Raw genomic sequence first — 25,917 nt, forward strand, 5'->3', positions numbered from 1 at the left:
CCTGCGATTGTGGGTAAAAATGCAAAAGGCTATGACAAAGAAATCACTGAGAGGCGTTCACTGACATTCACCAGAGCACGCAGGTTGTGCCTGGTACTTCCAACAGTGCTGAGAGGCCAAGGAGGATCTGCCTGGAAAATACAGATTGTGACTGGAACTGCTTAGGCTTAATCCTGTTTTAAGAGGATTTCTGCAGTAGCAGAGTGCTGCCCAGCCCAGTCCTCAGAACCTGGCTTATGTCCCTCCACACCATCAGCTGTCACTCAGATGCCCAGGAGAGAGAGGGACCTTTCCAAATGAAGGTCGAGACAGAGGCAGAGGGTGTTGCAATGGACACACAAACTTTCCTGCAGCTTTCCCCTCCCATCACCCCAGCATGCATTTCATGTTTCTCCTTGAGTCTCAACCCCCAAGCAAATATGCCTTGAAACCAGAAGTAATGTAGAATTATCAGGGTTTTTTTTTTTGTCAAAGAAAACCACAAATCATCCCCCACTTTTTTCCCCAAAGGAAGCCTGTGGTTCCCAGACAAATTTGAAAGCATAATACAATTGTTTTTCCATGTTTTAGTCTTAAAATGATGACCACATGCCATTTGGCTGCACAGCTGAAGCCCCAGACTACAATCCAGCAGCCACGCTGTGTGCCAGCTACGAGTCTGACCATGAGAGAAGGTGGGGAAATGTGATAGCTCTGCAACTCCAGCAAGGGTACTCTTAGAAATTCATCTCTTTGGGGCTCCCCTGATAATCAGTACAGGGAGATAACAGAATTAAATCACTTCACAGAGGAGATTAAACTGAAGATGGAGTCTTTCCTGTTACAGAGTAAACCCATGGAGACCAGTCTCCTACAGTTACCCCTTGCCAGGTGCCCAAATCTCAAAATTTCAATTAGCTTCACAGGTACCAGATGGGTTTTTTAACTCTCTACAGGCTAATACACATAACAAAAGGGAGGACTGGAGATAAACTCTGTAATGTTATATTTTAAAATCTTTAATTACATAAAAGGTTTTTTCCTAGCTCACAATTTATCTTTAATGATTTTTTTAGGAACTAGATGATTTTTTAAGGTCTGTTACAATCCAAATCATTCTACAATTTTGTCTTTCAATCCAGTTAGAACAACCTCCAAGGGCACAGTCCATTTTGGCAGAATTGCTCATTATTCCTACGTCTTCTTTTTGTAAAAATTCAGTATAAATACACAGTGTCCAGCCACAGCATTTCCAATAAAGTGTTTATATATTGCAAAAGCCTTTAGTCTATTAACTGCCAAAACCTTTGGTGTATTTCTTTTCTGTCACTACCAGTCTTTCCTAATATTTTAACTTAATTAAATCAACTATGTCTCCTTAGAACAAATGAAGAGAGGTCAGAAAACCATCAGGTTTTTCATTTACATACTCGGTATCTATTTTTGATTTTAAACAAAATACATTTAAAAGATGAAGTTTCTCTAGAGTCATAGATGGCACAAAATACATCAAAATGCTAAATAAAACTTAATTGCTTTCAGAAATTCCTAGGCAAATGATTGAACTCAAACCCCAGCAATTAATATGTTCTAAATATACACACACACTCGACTTAAAAAGAAGCAAATACTGGGGAAAAAGTATTTAATGGATACTACAGTGACATCCTCTGGGCGAGTACTCCAGGATAACCCTGCTGGACCAGGGAGGTTACACCAGGTGATCAATCCACTGTGGTCACCTCCAACCTGACCCCTACTGTGATATTGTGGTCCCTTAGGAAAGGGAGACAAGTGGAAGCCAAAAAGATGATTCTCAGAGGCCATTTTCACAGAGTATCTAATGTTTTATGCATTATTTAGGATTGCCACATCTGAAAATACTTTCATAAGAAGAATTTTTTGGATTGCCCTGAATATAACCATTTGTCAACGTGTCACCAAAAAAATATAAAAAAAAAAAAGAAGATTGGCTTCTCTTCCCAGAAACCAATGTTAATCATTAGACACACATTTCTTCCTAACAACCTGCTGAGAGGCTAAATCCAATACCACAGACCACACTGGGAGAGTTAAAGGATGAGTTAATACTTCTTAGAAGAGGTTCCCTTCAAACTCCTGAGCTACATCTTTCTTCTTTTAGTACTGCAGCTAACTAAGAATGCTAATAAATTATGCTGTGTGATTTGAGTTTTAATTAGAGATTAATATTTTAAAGCAAAATTAAAACCAAACCCAACTATGAAGCACACAGGCAACGCTTGCTCAAAGTTTCAATCACTCTCTTTGATAAATTAAATGCTAAAAAGATTTAAAAAAAAATTTACTTATTTCTCCCCCATCCCCCAAAATACAGTATATAGGAGTGTGGATCTTGGTTTAAGGGCACTGACACTGATGATTTATTTGTTAATGCTTCAAAGCTTTTTACTGTGTTTTTGTTTTTTCCCTAACTGGCAAATCATCCTTACCCTTGTTTGAGAGTACAAAGAAAAGTACAGAAATCTCATGTTTGCACACATCACTGGCACTCACTCAGCTTTTCCACCCAAATCTTGTGGCGGGAGCTGCCAAGGCAGGGTCAAACTGAGGAGCCTGTGACAGGACTAGCACAGTAACAGTGTATTTCTAGCCCCAGCAGCAAGTGTGAATATCTTCCTATCCAGCTTCCAGTAAATGACAGTTAACTTTCTGGAGGCTTAAGTGGTCCCAGAATCACCCAAGGCATCCAGAGTCCTGCTGGAGCTCTGACTTATCCACAGTATCCCTTCTCTGAGACAGGAAAATCATTATAATCTGGTCAAGCACCTCTCTTTCATTGTCTCAACAGTTGGATACAGCTGAAAAAGAAACAGAATTAGCGAGCTAGCCTGCAGGGTAGTTTTTGATGTCTGTTTTATTCCTCTTTGTAAGGAGGATCATGTAGGCAAATTCTAACAGCTGGTTAGTTTTTCAGCTGAGACAATAAATGTGTTGACTGCTGCCCTTGCTAACCACTGCCCAGCTGGCAGCTTCCTGCTCAGCCCAGCTGCCCTCTCTGAAACTGATATCAGCTCTTACCTGGAGAGATGATCTTTAGGTATGCTGACTTAGCAGGAGGAGGCAGACAGTGAATTAATACCATCAGCAACCCCAGGAGGAAGACTAACACAAGTGGTTACTCAATTTTATGGCATGACAGGGAATAAAAAAGATTTCTACATATGTCTGCAATGTCAGACAAAACATGAATGTTTTTTACTGCAAAAAATGAGATAATGAAGAGGTATAGCCTCAGAGCTATTAGTTTGAGAACATAAATTTTGTCTATTTGCCTATTCAATGCAGCGTCAGCATCAACGTATGCTGATTTCCTGGCCACTTCAGTGATGCCAGTGCAGGAGACACATCCATTTGTATTGGAGACACATGCATGTCATCATCTGGAAATGAGAGTAGGAAAATCAGATTGCTGTGGCTAACTGTTCATCATTTGAGAAACTACCAGCACAGCCCCCAGAAGATGCTAATATGAAACAGATTTTATAACAAGATCCCTGCTTTTCTCCATGAAGTTCATCAGGTCCTTCAAAACCAATGTTTATAGTTACATTTTTCAAGAAGAAAAGTTACCCTCATCCCAGCATTTTTACCTTTTATCTATATAAGGAAACACACTCAGAGACCTCTAAAGCTGCCCTAGAATGATCACTGGCTCTTTACTGTACTTTCAGGCAAAAGAGTAAAATGTTCAAACATTATCCAGTGGATTGATCTTCAGCAAGGTGATGACGCAACAGGCAATTTCTCTTGAAACTGGACAGAACAGCAGTGGAGACTGAAGAGCACTATTAATGTAAAAGCAGAAGGTGAGCAGGAGGTACATGAAGTACAAAGTTTCCAGTACTAACTTGTGCTATGGCCTCTGCCAGGACAATTCCTGCCTCCCTGGAAGGTCAGCGGTGGTGGACACAGGGAAGGCAAGAGAGTTCTGTCTGCTCCATGTTCAAGTCATTCTACATGAAATCCCACTAAATATTCTCTGTGGTGAAAGGTATCTGCTTATGATTAGGTCAGAGTAGTGATGGTTCCTGGGGAACACTTATGTGAGAGAACCACAGTGAATGGAAACATCAGACATGGAGCAGGAGAAGCCAAGACCCAGGTGGAGACCAAAATGCCAGAGAGGACCAAGGTGAAGAGGAAACAATCTCATCTGCCTCTGGAGAGCAGCAGAGAATAAGCAAAGGCCAGTGAAACTGCCTTTGGGAAGAATATGCTTTGCTGTATGCATTGAAGTCTGACAGCTGCTTAGAATAAAAATAAATCACCGCCTCCATGGGCTCCAAAAATGACCAGATAGCATCGTATACTTCTTTTGTGGTCTGTTATTTGGACATCTGGATCTAGTAATACCGTTGTCTATTGACACTTAAATTAATCAGAGTATCTTATTTTTACAAAACAGTCGATCCAGACCATTGGGCTGCTTTGTTTACATCAAATTCCTGTAACATTCCTCTGTGGAAAAAGACTGAATTTCTTTAGGATTTTACTGGCAGGGTTCGTACAACCCTTTCCTTATGGCTGTCTGCCCCATGACACTTCTCACATTACGGCTGCTCTGAGGGACCATCAAAGCTTGTGGAACTGGCACTCTGTGGTAAATCAACAGAGCACTGAGCTCACATTTACATGCCCACATGGAGAAAGGGAGAGACAATTAGTCAGGCATTACAAGATCTGAAATATCAGTATTACACAAGTAAAGTGTGTAAATGTAATTTTCAGTGTCACCATCTAAAACTGTACTAAAACTGTACTTGCTACCATAATAATTTCTTATAAAAGTTATCTGAGCACAGCACAGACCTACATGTCTCCCACAACACACTAATGAATAAACTAAAAAATTTGTGCTTTCCATTACTTTATATACTAAGGTTTAATTAATCAATTCCAAAGGCTAAAAAAGCAAGAGGGAATAGAACACAACAGAGCAAAGGCAGAGATAATAAGTACTAGCATGGACTACTTTTAATCAGGTCCCCAAAGAGAAGTGAAAATAACAGGAAATGAAAGTAATGAATGGAATTTCACAGTTCTGCCATCCATGTGATAAGTTAAGACAGAATAAAAGAAGGTGGTATTAGAATGAAATTCCCTGCTGTAGCAAGTGTTGTAACTCAGCGCTACTGACAGTCAAAAACCTTAAAAAGCCAAACCCAAAGAAAAAAACATCCTAAGCAAAGCAAGCAAAAACTAACTCCTGCTTCTGAGAAGCAGATTCACTGGGCAGGAAAATAATTAAGAATTTTGGAAGAATCTATGAGAAACACCATTTATCTCTGTTCTTGTACTCTCTACCATGCCTTTTGATACTAAAAGACAAACTAACTGTGTAAGTTTAAAGCTTATTTTAGAATTTCACATTTCACATTAAGATTGCGTGCTGCCTTAAAACCACTCTAGCCATGGCATTTGGCACTTTTGATATACCTTAGTCAGTACATCCCTCTGTAAGACTCTGTTTCCAGTTCTACATCACTTTTCCAACATTCAACTTTTAGATTATCCTTTTTTTTTTCTTTCTCCTGAAGATCTGCTATAAATCCCTGCTCCACCTTGATTAGTCCATTAACATCTGACTTCAGTTAGTTTCTATCCCACATCTGATTTCCTTTACTAGTAACTAATGTTCAAGTTCTGCTAAATTGTTCTTTTGCTGTATCAGTTGCATTATCCAAGTGCAAAGAAATGTTATTAACATCCTCTGTTATGAGGATGAGTGTTGAGCAGTTTGCATTTGGAGGTGACTAGGTAACATAGAAATAGGGCGGAGAATTGGTGCTAAACCCAGAACTTTTTTTTTATTTGTTTGGCTGCTTTGTTCTTTTCTGGTTCTACAACTCTCTTCTTGCTCTCCCAGTCAATTCCAGATATTCCAGATATTTAATTCCAAATTCCAGATATTCTTTCTTTTACTGCCAGTCACTGGAGATCAAGTTGTCTCCGCACAGACTCAAGTGAAGGCAGCGAGATGTGTTTGTCTGGTGGAGATCCTGCAACAGCAGTCCATGCAATTCAGGCTAAGGACACTCACAACCCAATCAAGGGTATTAATGTACTGAAGCACTGTGAAAACAGTGTTTTCTCTATCAGAAGGGCTGTATCAGTTTTTCAAGAAAAGCCACTACTGATCTTCTGGACAGGACAAAATCCCAGTATTTGATCTTTTCAGTCTGATGAGGACTTAAAAGAACAGGTAGATTCAAAGCACGAAAGCACAGATGGCAAGTGACGGCCATATGTAATTTCTCTGCCACTAATTTCCCCTTTCCCACTTCCTAGCACTAATTTTTCAATACCCTAAGTAATCCTAATCTCAGTCTCAGTCATTTAAAATATATCTGTACTTCTATTGTCTATACAGTTCATATTCATTTCTTATCATCAGACAGTAAATCTAAAAAGTGGATTTAATATTTTTCTTCTCTGAACCCAATTAGCTCGTATTAGCTTCTCGTGCCACAAAAATATTTTATGTGGGTTCAGAGTCGTTCAGGTTAAAGTCTTTCAAAGCATCTAGTCACATTTATTGTGCTTGATGCCGCATGTGGCGCCATTAAATGCTTGAAACATGGAATCAAAATCATTACACTAACAGCATGGCACCGTTATTAAAAATAATGGGCTGACAAGTCACAAAGGTCTGTTTCAAGCCATTTTGTAGCTACCAGACATTGCAAGGAGCCTACGTCAAAGGCTTGCTGACTGACAGTCAATTATTTCTCCCTCTATTACAGCTGCTGGATCAACAGTGGTTTCACAAACTGGACAGCTTGTCACAGGACCTGCAGCTGTGATATTAATCAGCTATTAACATTAACTTAACTAATGCTGAAAATTATACTTGCATATGAATTTGTGGGTATGTGTATCAATCTAAACATGTACAATACAGAGACACCACTGTTGTTGAGGGAAACCTCTCTTCAGTATCTGCTGTCACAGATGCTGTGACAGCTGTATGAAACTCTACTGAAATGGCATTCTGGTTCACTGAAAGAGACAGCTTCCCTAGATTAAAAAAACTTAAGTAGTCTTTTTCAGAATAGTGTTGTGAAAGACATAATCTGCTTTGACAAATGCTTTAAGAAAAGTATAAATGTCCTCTTCTTCCAGTCTGCTTCAATCTTCTTGTTTCTCTTTACCCACACATTGCTGTGTCATAAAAATCCATTTGTTCTGGGATCAGATAAACATTTATTTTGCTCGGTGTCAGTCACAAAGCCCTTGATCCTTACTCACAGCCAATAGAAAGACTTGTGGCCGATTGAACAGGGACTGATCGAGTATTAAAATCCTGTAACTGTCATTAAAACTGTTGCAGAGACAATACATTAATACAAATGCAGAGCCAGACTGAAACACCTGTATCACTGTATGAATCCTTTCTGTAAACATCATTCTGATTCAGGAACTGAGAGCTGGTTCTTTCTAAAAATCAGTGATACAACGTAAAAAACCCATTTCTTTTCCCAGCAAATTACACATTTGTTTATGCACAGTTGTCCTTCAATGCCTACTAACCACATAAAAATAAAATTGAAGTCAATACTTTAAAGAAGTACTTACATGCAATTTACATCCTTTTCCTCATCTTTATACATTTACAGAAGATACATTTATTCAGTATAATCCAGGCAATTTAACAAGAAAGGCCCATCCCTATTTTTCTCAAAATGACATTAGTTTCAGGCATATCACTAGGCTAGAGGAAGTTATGAATTGTATTTATCAGATTCCGATTCTGAATGTTATGCTTTTGCTCTGTGTTTAATAAACACTAAATTCTATTTTATTTGCTCACATTTTTATAAGTGATTCAAGCTCATTGCTGTTTGCATCATCACAGAAAAATCAACCAATGGCTTAAATATGATCAAATTCATTAATTAAGGTAAGATGAAGAAAATGTTCTACTGTATAGCAGGCACATGAGAAAAAACCAAACCCACAAAGAAACTAAAAAATGACACATAATGTAATACACATCTGATTTTCACCTGAGGAAATAACACTATGTTTCCTGTGATAAGAGATTCTATTCAACTGTGCTCTACCTAACCCGGAACTTCATCAGTTATCTCCTTATTATTACTTCAATTGGTTATCTCCTCATTATTACTTCAAGCAACAAATACCTTTACACAGCTCCTGTTCATCTTATAGATGAGCTATTTACAAGAAACCAAAACCAAAAATGATGCTGACAAGGCACACCACAATACAGTTTAATTCCCACATATGCACTAAAAATTCTGATCCAGGGCAATCTGAAAACATCATAAAGAAAAGTTGAAGAAGAAAAAAAAGGACAAATATTACCTCAGAAACTCAGGAAAGCCAGATTAGTCAAGATTTATATTATTAAAGAAAAATAATTTTGTTCCATAATCTTTTTGCAGTATGAAATTACAATAATATCTCACTAGAGTAAATATCTTGAAGAAGGAAAGGACTTTTCCACCCACTTACTTAACAACCCAGTAGAGCTGAAAAAGGCTGAAAAACATTTGTTATTTTGGTAGAGCAGAAAATGAGAAGTACCAAACATTTCTTCTAAAAGTACTTAAAATACATAATCACAATCCATGCACTAATACTCATATTAGTGAGTTAAGATATTCCTTGGAGGATTTTGTAAACCAGATTATCAGATAATAAAGGACCTGGCATCGAGTAGTCAAATAAGCTTTTCTTAACAGTAATGGGATTTTAATCAATGCAATTAAAATAATATAATAAAGGATGAAGTGAAATAAGCATGAAGAGATTACTATTTAAAGTAATAGAACAAAAAGGCTCAGAGAAAAAGCTCCACACTTCTGGAACCCTGCTGGAGACAATATGTGTACTTTTTGTTCCTGTACCAGCACACAGTGTTTCACTAATCACCTTGAAAAGGCTTCTGCATATTAACAACATACAGAGGGAAAGTACATTACTATTTTTCTTTTATAAATTATCAATGAGAACAATGATGATACAGTTTTATAAAGCATTTAAGAAAATTGGGTTCCTGTCTCAATTCCAGCAAAACATTTGGTAAAGGTTTTAAAGGGTTTTTGTAATCCCTCATTGCTCTTGATGGTTTAAGTGAAAGAATCAATATTTCAAGCTTTTATTTATTCCTGCCTTTTTTTTTTCCTTTTTTCTTTTCTGTATTCCCAGCTGTAGACTGGAATAATATAGCATGGAATGTCTTGCAAGAATTGTCATATAAGAAGTACCATATTTGTTTTTCCAGTGCAATGAAGATCATGTCTGAAATGCAGTATGTTCTGGGTAGATATGGTTTGTTTTTTCTGACACTTCTGAAAGATAATATCAGTGATAAATAAGTACTTTCGGTAACATGCACAATTGTCTTTTTAGTACCAGAGAGACCTTGAACTCAAAAGCCACCAACATAAACTATCTTTAGGTCTATTATGAGTAAGTTCATGACACATTACATTACCTATTTGGGAATATGAGAGCAACACACTGGCCCAAGTCAAAGTGATCAGTGAAAATAAAAAAATTGACATGACTCCCCTTTCTCACTCCTGCCTCTTTCAGGAGGGCAGATTTCCAAAGGGTGACTTCAAGGGCCAGCAACAAGAGGCCAAATTTTCTTTGATATGTTGGTGAGTGAAGAGATAGAATATAGAAGTCCAGGCTCCCTTCTTCTCCCTAAGAGGCAAGCATGAAGAACCACCTCTGCTACAGCTGTGGTCTCTGTGGAAAGCAACAGGTCTTTTTGTAGTCATCTTAAGACATGTTTAGCCAATTCACTACCAATTAACCAATCTGTCTCACAAACAAAATTTACTCATAAGTAGGCTTTTGTGCACTTGTACTACTCATGAAAATCTCAGATGCCAGAAAACCTTAACCATACAACAGGCTGAATATTCAAATGACATATTTAAACCTTCAAAGACAAACCCAAAAGCTATTAGCCATTAAAACAATGCTGATAAAGTTAGTTAAGCAAAACTCAACTAATTTACAAAGGGAGTTCTGGGTAAAAGATAGAGAAAACAGTTCATTTATGGCCTCAGTAGAATACTGAGGCATGATGAGAAACAACATTGCTGAAAGACTGAATGTTCTAATGCCAGTTAGAAAATGTTCATTTGGAAAGAATTAAATTCAAAATGATGTGTTTTTTAAATCTTTGCTCCAGTAGATCTCATTACCTAGAGAGGTTACTGTGTGACATGAAATGGGCTACCTGAAAGGTCAACCGGAAAGACTGTCAGAGTTGCTGCACCAACCACAATTTGCTGGGATGTATTTAAAACACATGAGCCTCTCCACAGCTAAGAACTGAATCAAGACATTTACATTAATGGGCCTTTGACAGACTAATACTCAATTTTCTCATACTACACAGAAACTGCACAACATGAGCACCATTACAAGATATATAGCATATGGATACCATTAAAGCTCAATTATAAGGAATACTTGCTCATTTATTTCTCTAAGCACTACTCCAAGGAATGTAGCAGCAGTTTCACAGATGTCAAGTGCAAGTAGTAGCCTTTCATTTAATTTGCTGAAAGATTGTTCCCTCTTATTAACTAATTTCCTCCTAAAGATGTGTCAGTGTTATAACAATAAAAACGTCATTTTAACATGAAGTTTAAACCAGTGAAGGCAAATTGCTGGAACAAACTACTTAGCTGTCTTGCTAGCCTCTTTTTCTTTCCTTCTCAATAGCTCTCAAACTAGCCCATCATTGTACAAGTCTCATTTTGTCTTTACCTTCTGCTATATGGGTTTCTACAGCAACATGCATGTATCTACAGCATTTACTGCTGGGGTTTTACTACTGCTTGTTTAATAAAAAACAACAGACTATTTTGGTAAGTCTTTTAAAATTATATTCAGTCATACCACATCCTCTAAGCCAGGTCTACTCAGTTAGGTTATGGTGTGCTACAGTGTCACGGCCTGCTCATTAAAAAGAAGGAAACACAAGGACACAGTTTTTTATGTAAGATTAGAGAGAGAACACCACGAATTTTGGATGTTGGCTAGGTGCATCCACCTAACTCAACAATTAGAAGAGAGTCCACATCTGCCTGTTGGATAATAAGCCAGGCTGAATGGAAAGGGACCTGGGGTCCTGGTCAGTGGCAAGTTGAGCTTGAGTCAGCAGTGCCCTGACAGCCAGGAGGGCCAAGCGTGTCCTGGGGAGCATCAGGGCCAGCATTGCAGCTGAGCAAGGCAGGGGATTGTCCTGCTCTGCTCTGCACTGGGGCAGCCTCACCTCAAGTGCTGGGGCAGTTCTGGGTGCCACAATATGAAATAGACACTGAGCTATTGGAGAGTGTCCAAAGGAGGGCCATGAGGATGGTGAAGGGCCTTGAGGGGAAGCCACATGAGGAGTGGCTGAGGTCACTTGGTCTGTTCAGCCTGAAGAAAAGGAGACTGAAGGGTCACCTCAACACAGTCTACAGCTTTATTGTGAAGGAAAGAGGAGGGGCAGACACTGATCTCTTCTCTGTGGTGAGCAGTGACAGTACCCAAGAGAATGGCCTGACAGAAAAATTGAAGTTTTGCAGTTAAGATTCCATACCTTTTAGTGCTGAGGAAAAACCTCAGAGAGCTACAAAAAGCCTTGAGGCATTCATGTACATGACTGAATTTGGAGGAGCTTTTGGACATTAGTACCCATGTCAGTTCTGCAATCACCAATTTCCTCAGCACATCTGAATGAGATACAGCACTGGATATCATTTAGGGTTATATTTTATCCCACATATCTACGAACTAACTCTTTAATATGTACTCTTTGTCAGTTGTAATATCTTGTAGTACATGAAAGCACAGAAAAAAAGTGCAGCTGATCTAACTGAAAGTTAGTGTGATAAAAATGATTTACAGTTTGGACTGGACTGCCTAATCCACCACAGAATGACTTCAAAGAATACACAAGACACTTAAAAATATCTTTTTCTCCAAAGAGCTGCATGTCATGTAACTACTCTTGTTTTGCTATGTGCAAATTGAGCAAATGCTCATCAAAATTGTGTTACATTGGTAACTTCAAAGAAAACAATTAGCAAATTTGAAAATAAAACAATTTAGAAACTTATGATATTGACAAAATGGTTGGAAGCAGATTCAAACCATTCAATTATTTGAACAATTCAAATATGAATTATTTGCCAGCATGTGTCTAAAGAGAAAGAAAGCCAAATTCACTATATTCTTTATTCATCTGATTTGTTCTAAAGTGGTTTGTTCAATATAACTAATGCAATAAACTGCAGTGCTGCCCATTTGTTCATTTTGAAGTGCAAGCTAGTTTATTCAATTAATTTTTTTGATATGAAGAACAAAATTGAATATTTCAGGGTCCTAAAACCACTGATATGCTACTGGCTGCAAAACACAAATCAATAACCAGCAAAAGATGGCCACCACCACCATGCATTATTCACAGTCATTAAGGTCAGCCACAAACCTCAGACAATTTGCAAGTTCCATATTTAGTGTTTGAATTTTTGTGATTGTTTTGTTCATTTGGTTGTTTTTTTTTTTTTTGTGTATCTGAGAGTTATGCATAAAGCAAAACTGCCATGAGATCTGCATGAATCTTATTCTCTTCCAATAAACCAACAAAATTTCCAAGTAGGTCCTTCCTAAATTCCAAAGCTGTTATTTGATTAGAGCCTCAGCAACTCACTTCCCCACCTCCCCCAATCCCTTGTATATTTTATTGTCATTATAGAGCAGTCAAAGATTTTAATTTCTGCTTAAAACATTTGATTTAGCTAGCTCTCTGCTCAGATTGAGCTGGATCAAACAAAAGATATAGATGGCTTAGCTTTACTTAGTTATCCAAAGGCAGGTTTGTGATCCCCACATGCCCTGAGAACAAGCATGTCAATGGTGCCAAACAAATATCCACTTTTAGGCACTTTTGCATTTACCCACAAAGCACAGCACAGCAAGTAGGGAACACTGGGAGAGGCACTTCAGAAGCTCAACTCCTGAGCTGAACTAACCTGCTAATGAAGACATCCACATTGATTCCTTGATCTTAATTATTCACAAGCCCTTAGGCATAACCTGCTCACTATTCACCTATCAGTAATATCCGATTTGGACTCTCTAGCTAATGCTTTCTTTTAAAGGAAGCAATAACCTAGGGAGGAAAAGCACATGTCTGAAAAGTGCAAAACCCAAGCCTGCTGAATTCCTGGAGAATTTCTCAAGTACTAGGAGAAAAGCTCTTCTGGCAAATGCTGTCCACTTTCTGTTGAAATTTTGTCACAAAAGAAGTGAAAGGACAAGATTCACTGAAAACTCCTGGCCTTTGGTCTCCCAGAATACCTTCTCTAAAACGTTCCTAATGAAAACAAAATTCCTAACACAAGACAAGCAAATTCCCCAGAAGTCTTATGTAAACAAATCAGGTGGTTTTAACTATCTGTTCAGTGACAGTGTAAGGATACTGAATAGTTTTAGACCATCATCAGCATCTGATCTACATACATGTTTTCTGCTTTTTTTTAGTTAAAAACAACACTAAATATAAACCATACTGAGAAGATTACAATTCTTAAGAGATTTTAGTAGATCAGGTTTGATAGTTGCAAAACCAGACAGTCTGCTTAACAGCATTTCCTCTTCTCAATTTTGCTGCTGGGATCCTAGTTGTAATTTCTGTTCAGTATCACCTAATTTCCTGATAGACAAGAAGCTTTGAGCATGGGGTGACCCACAATAACCTTCATGCCTCATAAAGAAAGCAAGAAGTGCACAAATACTCTCCCCCTCAAGTCACCTTGTCATGCTAATTCAACACATCTAGGTAATTTCTATTTTCTCCTTGCATTTCTGAAAAACATATAGGGATAGATTATAAAAAATGTAGAGTAATATGACCATTACAGTAATTGCATTGGTTACATTTATTAATTTGTCAAAATTAAGTCAATAAAAGTTTTAATAACACTATACTACTTGATTAGTTTTGAAAGTGATTATCATGAGAACTCTATTTAATTTGAAGCATCTCAATTTACAGGATACATTAAATTCTCAGTAGCATTTTAAGACACTTCAACATATGCAGGTCAATTACCAGTAATCACAGTTTCATACAACTGTTTCAGAAGAAATTTCAGTACAACACTGGAAAAGAATGATAGATGGTTCTAAAAATTACAACTGAACCCGAGTCCTGAAAGATAAAGCTGATCTTCAGCTCATGTTATTATGGTAAAAGGCCATATCTAACATCTATACTGTTAAAAACATTCTGAAATGCTAAAGATTATAAAAATCTGAGCAAGGATTAGAGAACAGTTGTCTACCTTAAAACAGATGATGATAATTTGTGAGGACTGCCAAATTACTGAAATGCACTAACTGCACTCATGCCCAGCTGCACATTAATTACTAGATTAGAAAGTTATAATTAATTTTCTTAATATCACTACACAGCTTTTCTTCCTTGAGTTAATAAAAACAGATTGCAATCAATCTTTGTTAATTCATGCTGCAGAACATAACTGCCGTAGCTATTTCCATACGCAAAGAACACCGCATGCACAGCTCTTGCACTAATACCCTGCCTAGAAGCTGAAACTTCTGACATTTTAATGAAGTGTTGTAATAAGGCCAATAAATTATACATTATAATTTGACTTAGTGTAGTTGGTAGAAAAACCACAAAAGCTTAAAAATTAATTCTTAAAGAATCTTCTTAATGACAAAACTTAGAAGTGGATACCATGTTCCAACATCTTTTGAACAGGAAGAGGGTTTACTCATAGTTGCATTGTTGAAAACTTTCACTGCTGAGACTTGTAAAATTTCTTCATCAACTGACTTTGTCATTAGAAATCACCAAAAATGCTCCAGACCTTTGCACATATTGCAAGAAATTTTGAGAACTAGTAAAGGAAAGCAACTTTATAGAGATACAGGGTAAAGTTCATCAAAGTTCTCATCAAGAGCATTCAGTTATAAATGCAGCAAAGATAATTAAAGCAGTATTCAAAGAGCATATAGTCCCCTGTGTCCACATTTCTAGTAACAAAAGGTGTTTTTATAAGATGGAAGGGATTATCCATCTAAAGTCAATGCACTGTTTTTCCATTTTCCATTAAGCCCAAAAATTGGCTTATTTCTCCAGCCTCATTACTGCTTAACATGTATATTTTTTTCCACTCCTCACTTTCCTTCCTTTGTAAAAGATGAGTGTAGAAATATGAGAATTATGACATTGTGGCATCCAAAGTGTGGTGGCCTATTCTATTTTGATCTAATAGAAGTCTTCACATGGTCAGTTTAAGTGTGAAAAAAAGAAAGGGAAGAGCAAATGTCAGCAACAAATGAAGGTTGACAATAATTGTTATTTGGGTGATTGTGATTTGTAATGTTTATGAAGTCTTCTGGGGAATGGTAAAGAGAAACTTCGTGTTTCTGAAAGACTAGAGATAAGAAAAGGGAATTTAAGGGAATACATAGCCTTCAGCAGCAAAGGCAGGCACAAGACTTTTATTACGTATTTTTTTTCCTCCCAAGCATCCCTAGAAGAGTCCAATTTGCCTTACACTGCTAAATGTTATAAATAAATTTTTACACATACATGTAAAACACCTATAAGTTTGTGCTGAGGTACACATAGACATCCCCTCCATCCCCAATGTATACCAAAATACACACAGGCTTGATTAGCACTCTTTCCTGAATATTCAAATATTTCAATATATTTAAGATCTTAAGGAACAAGGTACTGGATGATACACTTGGACAAGTAGGATATATGGATCAACTCTTTCATAAATGATCATATCTTAAAGCAGCACCTTTAGTATGTGTCCCATTGAGGGGCTGCAGAGAGCCAATCAACTAGGTGATCTCAAGAACATTAGGCATGAAGGAAAGCAAGGAGGTAAAGAAGGAAGGATGGACGCGAGGATGGAAGATAGGAAGGGGAGGAAATTAATAACAGTCTGCCCAGAAGTCCCAGAAGACATATGTGGGACAATACCCAGTACAATTCTCAAATATAAATTTTAACATGCCATCAAACTGAAACATCTGGAAAAAGGCTCAGAGAAGCAACCCCTAAACTGGGAAAACATGATACATCCAGGATTCAGATTCCTCTTGTGGAGGATGCGAGGGCAAGGACAGAATCACAGTTCAGTAGAAAAAAACTATCCAAGCTGAAAATGATCACTGGTTTGTTTCTTTTCCAAAATCAAAATGGATTAGAAGAGGGGAGCAAGCACGGAATAGGAGTAGCAGGGTTAGAAAATACACAAAGTAGAGCAGGATCAAAGACAGATTGCAAGAGTTATGATTTACAGAAAGCATACCACATAAAGGAACTGGGTCATCTCAGAACCTGGGTTCTAAAATATTGCAACTTAGATCAAGGATCTGGATGTTTAAGGGACACTATGAGAAACAAGGTAGCTGTTTTCCAACCAAGAACTGAGTTGTTACAATGATCAACATCTAAATAACTAAAAGTAACAAACACAGTACCACAGGCATCTGTATTTAATGCTGAGATTATTGTTTAAAAACAATTAGGTGTTCTGTACTCAGCTGGGTGTATGAAGCTGGTCATAAAGCTGAGAAAATGCAAGTAATGATCAGTAATTATGCAAGCAGGCAAGCAATTCATACTTACATCACGCCTGAAAATAAAGAAGACTCTTGAATTCTCACCAAATCTTAAACATTACTGAACTATTAAAAATAATAAAGTTTTGTTTCTGTTAAAAGGTAAAACAAAAAAATGAATCCATATGAATGTTCTTATTATTCTGATAGACTGACTTCTAGGGCAAAAAAGATAGCCCATTTTGTGCTTATTTGTTTTAAATGTCAAGTTAAAAGATTAAATGGAATTTAAAAGATTAAATGGAAAGATTAAATGGAAAATAGTACTGCAAGAGTATCTGACATCCATGAAAACACATATGCCATGAACTTCAGAATAACAAAAGGTGTCAGAAGCAGTTATGAATAGTCATCTTAAAATTAAACATGCTTATAAAAATGGCACAACACACACCCCTCAACACTGGTACAATGAAACCGAAAATCACAAAATTCAGGTTTCACTGTATTAATTAGATTATGAAGTGCTAAAAAGAGAAGCTGAAAAATCAGATAAGTAAAACTATTATTTGTGATATACATGATGCACTGGAACTGTGTCAGTTGCAGCAGGGTCTTGGCTGTCCAGCTGAGAGGCCATGGTTTGGTGGAGGTTAAGGAGAGAGCCTCTTGTATCAGCAGAAGTAAGAAACCAGAAAGTGATGAATAAAGATTTACCAATACATATATCTATCTGTATGTTTATCTGAAACCAAAGATGTACTTCAAGAAGTATTGAAGGAAATTGCTTTTTCAGCAAGGGAAAAAATCCAGTATTCTTTGAAGATAACAGGAGAATCTGTTCTCAGTAATGATATCCGAAAAAATACACTTAACAACTCTTGTTCATGCTCATCATTTTAGGATGGTAAGAATGCAGAGTAACTACAACATCAGTCAGCTATTTCCTTGGTCAATCTTAATTCTTATTATCTACCACATCATATAAATGCCTAAACCACTGCAGGAAAAATAACCCAACAACCTCACATAGCTGAGGATTTAACCAGGTGGAAGTACCAAATTCCAGCTAAAATACACAAGCAAAGCACTTTGCAAATGCCCCCCTTCACTTCTCATGGTCATTTCAAGATTTCCCTAATGACAAATGAGTCATGGATTTTGCATAGATTGTAACAAATAAGCAAAGTAAGCAACTCAAAAGTGGCTTTATAATTGGTTGGAAAATTCTTAGGTGGAACGATCCCTACACAACTATTGGTTTTAGATAATGTGTTTTTTTCTGAGGTAAATTGAATTGTGGTGGAAGTGACTCCTGTTCATTTTATGCATTTCATGAAACCTGAAGTCTCTAGTAACTGATTCCCTTCCCTCTGAAGGAAGCCTCTTCTGACAGTCACATTTTGTCTGCTGTAAGATTATCATTTACTACACACAGACAAAAATTAGGTCATCCATGATACAAGCAATTAAAAGGGAAATGATCTTGAACCAAGTGCAAAGATTAATGTGCCTACATTCAGGTGTCAGCATTCCCAGCACAGTCAGCATCAGCCATGGAAAAACCAGGCCCTGGGCACTTGATTTCAGGGGAGGATAAATGCTCCTCAAGCTGCTTCACAGTGCCTTTTGCCGTGTCCCACTCCAGCAGGAGCCTGTTCCTGGCAACATGCAAACATATCTTATCTGGAACTGAGCCTCATCCTGCACATCTTCACAAACAACTCCAACTCTCAAACATGTCTGGCAATTCAACACTAAGGGTTCCCTTGAAACTCCTAGGCAACGGGAAGGTATGGCATACAAATAACTCCTGATTATCTGCCAATATCGAGGCGATAACAGCTCTTATCCAGCTAAGGCAGGAGCACGAGCAACACCTTTAGCCATATGCTCATTTATAAAATCCTATTTTCAAGAAACGCAATTTCAAAAACTTACAGGGGAGAAAGAATGGTTTAAATTCTCAGGAAACAAACTGAGTATCTGATGAAACTTTCCCACCTTATGTCACAGCATTTCAGCGAAGGACTGGTTACAACCAGATTGGCAGGAAATTAGAAGTACATGCTTGGTACATGCCACCTATTGGCATATGTCATAGGTGACTGGGGTGAACTTCCTAGTCCTGATTTCTTCTAGGGCAAAACAAAAAACAGTTCAACCTGCTTATCTTCCCCCTTTCTAGCACAGAAAGCCTTTATATCTTCTTTATAAATAACACACCAAAAAAGCAGTTCCCCATTTTTTGAAGCCATCAAGACAAAATCTGATGATAGTCAGGGAACGTTTTGGGGAGTGTTTGCTGATGAGGGGCACAAGGTCCAGGAAGTGGAGCCTCCAGGAACCAGCTGGTTTCTGTGGGACTGTCTGGCAGCAGCTTTGTTTGGTTTTGTGAAAGAACATTACCTATTGTTAGCACCACGGAGATCTATAAAGTGTTTGTAATTGTACATTTTGTGCTGAGGAGTACCATAACTAATGCTCACATAGGCTTTTACACAGATAAGTAATATGATAATTATGAACTTGCATGTATCTATACTCATTTTACATTGCACTAATAAATTGTGGGGAGAGTGTTTAAACTTAAGTCTTGGACTAGAATCTTTCTTTTGGCTATAAAGAAAGCACTTAAACTGAGAAGGATATTTTGCAATAATAATAATAGGTCCCAAATTCTTCCTGTGTTATCCAGAGGGCAACCTCCCACACAAATTCTGCATTACAATATTGAATTGAAGCTGCTAGTTGAATAATAAAGCCTATCATTATGGGCTACCACCAAAATAATATTTTTCTTCGTTTTCTTTCTCGATAAAGAGCTACATTCCTTGAACTATCTCATGAAATTTTTGTGATATTATTATAAATGAGATTTTTTTACATTGCTTACTGGTAAATCAGACATAGCCACAGGTCAAATATACTGAATATTGAATATAAAGCACTAGTCCTGCAATGTGGAACCAGCTACTCATTTCAGCTGAGCTGACAACATAGCAAGGAATTCCAGATGAGGCAAAGACATGGCAAGGAATTTGTTTCCTGTGGTGTTCTAGCATATCCTAAAACATGGAACTTTCTAATTTTCTGTTATTTAGCATGAATAATTATTCTTCCAGGTTGTTTTGCATTCAATACTGACTAAAGAAATGTAAACTTGTTTATGAATCATGCAACGAACTGAAATGCCTGTGCTGGAAAAATGCACCCTTTGCTGAAATCATCCTTATCACTAGTTACTTATAAATCAGGATGTAATTAATCTCCTCATCTCAAGATGTCAGTGCTTTCAATTAATTGTGTGAGGTCTTCTTTAGTCAATGGAAAGAGATTGGTATATCCAGGCAGCAGATCATTCTATGCCAAATCATATGTTTAACACAAAACAAGTACTTTTTAGACAGACAAAGTTCAGCCAGGATTCTCTCTTTGCATCCAGTGCTAATACAAATCCACACTGCAATCCAAATGCCTGAAGGCAAAAGTCTGCTTTCCATTGGTCTGTTTTGCTGCAGGGGAAATCTCAGTGTTTAGCTCAATATTCAAATTCTTTTTTGTTATTATTACCATTTTATTATATCAGTGGAGTCATTTGCCAAAACCACACATACAAAGCCTTTATAAAGTATGTCTGCTACTTTTAGCTTTTTTCTTAGGTAATTTTGATTTCTTCCTCTGAAATTATGCCAAAATTAGACAGAAAGGATATAATTAAAGATTTCATTAAACACACCTTCTGCATGATCCTACAATAACAAACTGTGCAGACAGTGTAAGGTTTTAATCTCTAAACTCCCTTTGAAAACAGGTTTATTTTTGCCAAATACAGTCAAGTTTAAAGAATAGCCTTTATTTAACTCTGCAAATCTCTACCAATTCTGCAGGTTGCTTTTTAATTTTTTTTTTTAAATTTATACATTGGCGTTAACAGTGAAAACCAGAAAAAATATTCATAGTGGTTAAATCTCTGCAAGAAAGTGCTTGTGTCACTTGGATGAGTAAAAGCATGAACCACTAATTCTGTTAAAGAATGTAGTATCATACAAAATCATGCAAAATCATGCAAAAATCAATCACATTTCAGGCAGTTCTGACTGTAAGTGGGAGAATCAAGCTGTCAAAAAGGTTTACTGAACTTAGATGTTTGGATCCCTTTGTAATATTCTCAAACTTTCTCAATGCATTAAAATTCCTTACTAACTAGAAAGGTAAGTACTCTTAGATGCACTGATTATGATGTTTTGGAGATGTCACAGAACTCAAAAAGAACCCTTCTGTTTTTTGCTGAATTATTTCCTTAAGAACACTGGAGTTTTTCTAATGCAGTACCACACACAAGATATTTTGAAGACCATGAGACTTCAGACATGTTTTGAAATGGGGAATTACTTTGAAACTCTGAAATATTTTCAAGAAAATTCCATTGTTTAAAGACCAACATTCCATACCTCCAAGGTGGCTGGTTTATTGGCCACATTTGCACCTACATGGAAAGTGCTGAGAGAAGCTTCTTTAAATGCTTGCAACCTAAAACACTGCCACCAGCAGTCTGAAATACCAGAGTGAGTGTCCCATAAGACAACAACACCTGTGTGTGTCATCCCTCCAAAACACTGTAGCATTTTAGCAAAAAACTCTCCAAAGCAGCCAGGTTCTGCTGGGCAAGCTGAGATGGTGGGGAGAACCATCCTATTTAGTTAGCACTACTGTCACAGAACAGAAATCTTAGCTGGTGGTAAAAAGTTGTTCTAAATAAAAAAAAGCTAGGGGTGATTTTTTTCTTGCTATTTTCTTTTCTTTTCTTTTCTTTTCTTTTCTTTTCTTTTCTTTTCTTTTTTTTTTCATTCCCCCAAGTGATTTGAAATAAAAAACAGTGTTTGAAACTGTGCTATGGATGTCTCTCCTTGCTCTGAATACACAGTAGCTGCAAGGGCTCAGAAGTGCCAAGGAACTCTTGTTTAAACATTTTGAGGCCTGGAAAGACCTGTGCCATAACTTAACTATGCTGTAAAAATGCAGCAATTAAAAAAAAATAGTAATTTTGAAAGTCAAAGAGGACCTTGCTTTAAAATCCTGCTGACAACATCTCGATGACATAAATATTGTAGCTCTGTCACTTCCATCCTCAGTTACCTATGAATAACTGCTTTGTGCAAACAATTTAGCAAGGCCCCTGCTATTTCACTTCCTAAAATATGGTCTATTGAATACAACTCAGATCCACTATTTATGTACAATCAATATGAAACTCTAAAAGGCAAAGAATCCTGAACTGACACCAGACACAGTAAACATTCTACAATTATGTCAAGTAAATCTTACCACTCCCTGTGGTTTGATTTCAATACAAATTAATCACATGTATTTCAAAATCCTCTTTTTTAACTTCTGTTAGGCTTTCCCAGTCTGACCGACTCCAACAAAACCTCACAGCTTTTCCTTCTATACAACACTTCCCATGACCCTTAAGCCAGAAATTATTATATAATCTAGATTTGTCAGTGAGCCAGAGAAACAGGCACAATATCGCCCTTAGCCACAACAACACTTATGAACAGGCTGGACATCCAAAAAACCTCCATTTTCAGTTTGTTATGTTTCCAGAAATAAAAAAAATTATTTACTCTAGTTGAAACTTTTTCATTAAGGCAAGGCATAACTATTTTTCAAAGTTTCAGATGCACTTAAAGGTTATATGCTACATTGATTCTTCATAAAAAGGCAGGCACTTTAATGCCTAACAGTATTGCTACATCACAGCACACAAAATGCAATAAATAACCTTAAAACTACGCAACTGGTCAATGTATAAAGAGCACTTAATGGAAAATATATTCTTTTATATAGAAATTCTTCTGGGTTCTCTACTGGCAAAGAGTAATGTGGTCTTATCAGAAATAATGACTAAAAAGCAGATACAGGTCTGTTTTCAAAGGGGGAAAAAGTGACATAGAGACAAAATTTCCATCTGAAAGAAAGAAAAAAAACCACCACAGACTTTTAAATTCAGATGTTTATTCCTGATTGATTCAACAGAATAATAACAATCTGGGTTCTCTCCTGAATCTGACAGCTGGGCATCATCCCATAAACACAAGCCCCATACAGCTTCCCATTCAGTAGTTACAGGGGTAATAATAAATACACATATGTTAAAAAGATTACTTGATCTTGCAAACTTGATGCACATCTGGGTATTTGTTGAAATTATTTAACTCACTAAGCGAGTTATAATTTCACATTTTTTAAATTTCTATCAATCTGAGAGATAAATTACAGAAATACACAAGCAATCTGATTGATCAGTCATAAACTATCAAAGTTTATAGAGAGAAAGAGAAATGACAATTTTAACATGGAGAAGCCAGATTGTCACAGCTTACTAGGAAGAAGAAAGAAAGGGTCTAGTGGTATTTTCAGAAACTGTTGTAGTTGGCATTTTAAAAGTACTGAAGAGAAAATATCTAAACAAAAGACTTGTGAGAAGAGGAAAATAAATAAGCAAGCAAATGAAAAAATAAAAGTGGTTTTGCCAGCTTGTGCTTCTTATCCCCAAAAATAAGACTAAAACATGCCTGCCAACCCACCACAGCTTTATACACTTCTCCATCTGCAGCCCTTTCTACCCTTCTTTTAAGCCAGAAGAGTCCACAAGTACTATACCACACAGTTTACTTAAATAAGCAAGTGAGCCATAGAAGGAACGTCAAATTTTGCAGCACAAGCAGAAGTGAAAAACAGATGCTAAAGGTGAACTGAAAATACAAAGCAACATCAGAAATGTGGAAGTGCAACTGAAACTTTAGAAAGAAAGAAAAGGAAATCCCCCTACAAACCACTGATCTAATTACTTAAATTGTACTTTAGAGACCAAAGGAAGTTTTAGAAGCACACATACTCATGAATTGGCAAATATTTTTGGCTGAAGAATAGTACAATGAAGTTTTTATCATATTAGATAATAAGAGTTCCACAAAGAAGACGGTAAGTGTCCCATGATTGCTAACTGGTGAGGAAAGAGGCAAGATGAACTGAAACAATGGAAAAGATAAAGAGAATAATACTTCAGTTGGATGTCATTGGCATACAAGGAGAAAAAAGCACACATATGTTTACACACAGAGGCACGTAAGAAGTGAGCAGGTCTGGCTATGATGATACAGGATGAGCAGAGAAAACCAACTATTTTCTGAAGAACTTTTGCAAAGTTAAACAAATATCCAGCTCATCTCTTAATCCAGAAATAATAATTTAAAAATAACCACTGACATCCATAATCTATTGTGAGTGTTTTCCAATTTGAAGCATAAATCAAAATAAAATCAAACAAAATACTAATCAGAAATGAGGCATATTAGATCCGCAATGTATGCAGGCTTCAGTGGCTTAGCATTTCCTAAGCCTGGATGACAGCATATTTGTTTACTCACAGTATTATGGAAGAGTCATCTACTGAAGGTCAAAGCTAGGCAGATGTGCAAGGATTCAGAATGAATAATCAAGAACCCAGCATTTCATTCCAATTTTTCTGCCACAGCAAAGGAAATTTTCTCAGCAGAAGTCCTCTTTCACTTTTGTGCCAGGTAAGAAACAAATCCCTTTTACATTACCACCTTGCAGCTGACATCTGTGGTGCCCCACAGCAGTTGTGAGAAGGTAAGAACAAACCATAAAGATCTATCACATAATTTGAACTATATACAAAAACAACATTGATATATTAATAGTTAAGGATGGATTTAGATAAGGGCTATATAAAAGATGTATTTTTAGCCTGAATACTTTACGCATGCTTAAATAAACTATGTAGAGCAAGGTATTGTTGTGTAGCAATAACAAACATATGCAAGGCTTTTGTATTCAGAAGTTTCTCTAACAGCTTAAAAACAAATTACCAACATGCCTCAAGCTGCTGTACTACTGAACTTGTGCAGAACTTATTAAAGCCTATAGTGAAAAAATTGTTAGCATGCATGCCAAAGTCCATGGATCATCACTAGCCAGCAGTTAATCAGTCCCTTCAATGATGAGAAAATTCAGGAGTTACTAACTCTCTGCTGCTCCCACACACAGATGTGCTTTTTTGGCTTTCTACCTCGCTGTTTGAAAAGAAGGTGGAAGATAAGCCTGTCTGAACTGACATGCCAGAGGGTTTCTGTAGGACTGGCCCTGTGCAGTTTACTGGGAAGCTAGAAGCAAACACAGCCAATCAAGCAACATGTCAATGTCCATCCCACTACGGGGAAAAGTTGCACTCATAAATACAGAGCAAGCAAGGGACAGCAGAAGATGCTGACTGTCAAGGAAGCAAAACCAAAAAACTCAAAAAACCACATCACCATTACATACACACATGAAATTTTTTTAATTCACTTTCTTATGATGAGTGATGCTGGGATTTATTACCAGTACGAAGAAAGCTGATGTGTCCTTATGAATACACAAGTACACCCCACAGGTAGCAGTCCTGATTTGGACCAAGGAATTGCTGATATATCTGGAGCCAGATAGTGGAGGCAAGAGTGACTTCAGGAAAGCAAGCGTCTCCGGCAGAGCAGCAAACACAGAGCTGCCTTTAAACCATGACTGCCCAAAGCAAAACCAGTCCTTGGGAGAGGGTAAAAAACAGTGAGTCTCTTGTAGCCGGTATTCCTTTTGTTTTTTGATATGAAGGACATGATTTATACCACGTTTGAGAACAGGTTAAAATAAGAGTACAAAGTGTCTAGAAAACTTTCAAAGTAGCACATGTCCTAATGCTTTTAGCCTACCTAAAACAACACTAGAAGGACTTCAGAATGAGCAACATACTAACTGACAAAAACGCACTGTTCTGAAATGAATAAATATACTTCTGCATGCATCCTCTGTGTGCAACATATATCCACTTAAATTTCCCAATTTAAACTATAGAACCAGAAGGACAAAAACTCTGCAGCAATTTTAATAGTTTTGTGGCGAAGATGGATTCAACATAATTTTTTATGTGTTTCTAGTAAAAAACAGCAGTTTTACCTCTTGATATTAAGTAATGCCCAAGGTATCCCAGTGGGAGTGTTGAAAGCAGGTAGCAATTTCTCTCCAAGCTCCACTGCCTTTTTTCGGAAAACCTGAAAATTAAGAAGAAACCAAGTGTTGGAAAATGCACTGTTGCTCCAACTAAATTAATTTAGCTAATATCATTATTGAGCATGTGGCACAATCCATCTCAGCACAATGAAGCATCCCTGCTCCTTTAGTGTGCCGCAAAAGGAAAGAAGCAGCACAGCCTGTTTTCCATTGCACCTGGTGAGGAGA

General features: G+C 37.1%; 1 protein-coding gene across 1 annotated transcript in view; it reads right to left on the bottom strand.

Moving 5' to 3' along the window:
- MAN1A1 (mannosidase alpha class 1A member 1) overlaps positions 1-25,917 on the bottom strand; it is a 141,066-nt gene that overhangs the window by 34,355 nt on the left and 80,794 nt on the right. The window contains exon 5 of the mRNA XM_041423972.1: positions 25,636-25,730. Within this exon, the coding sequence (XP_041279906.1) occupies positions 25,636-25,730 (95 nt within the window). The remainder of the gene's footprint in view (positions 1-25,635; positions 25,731-25,917) is intronic.

Source organism: Onychostruthus taczanowskii, unplaced genomic scaffold (genome assembly GCF_017590055.1).
Source record: "Onychostruthus taczanowskii isolate IOZ18803 unplaced genomic scaffold, ASM1759005v1 scaffold8, whole genome shotgun sequence".
Taxonomy (NCBI): Eukaryota; Metazoa; Chordata; class Aves; order Passeriformes; family Passeridae; genus Onychostruthus; species Onychostruthus taczanowskii.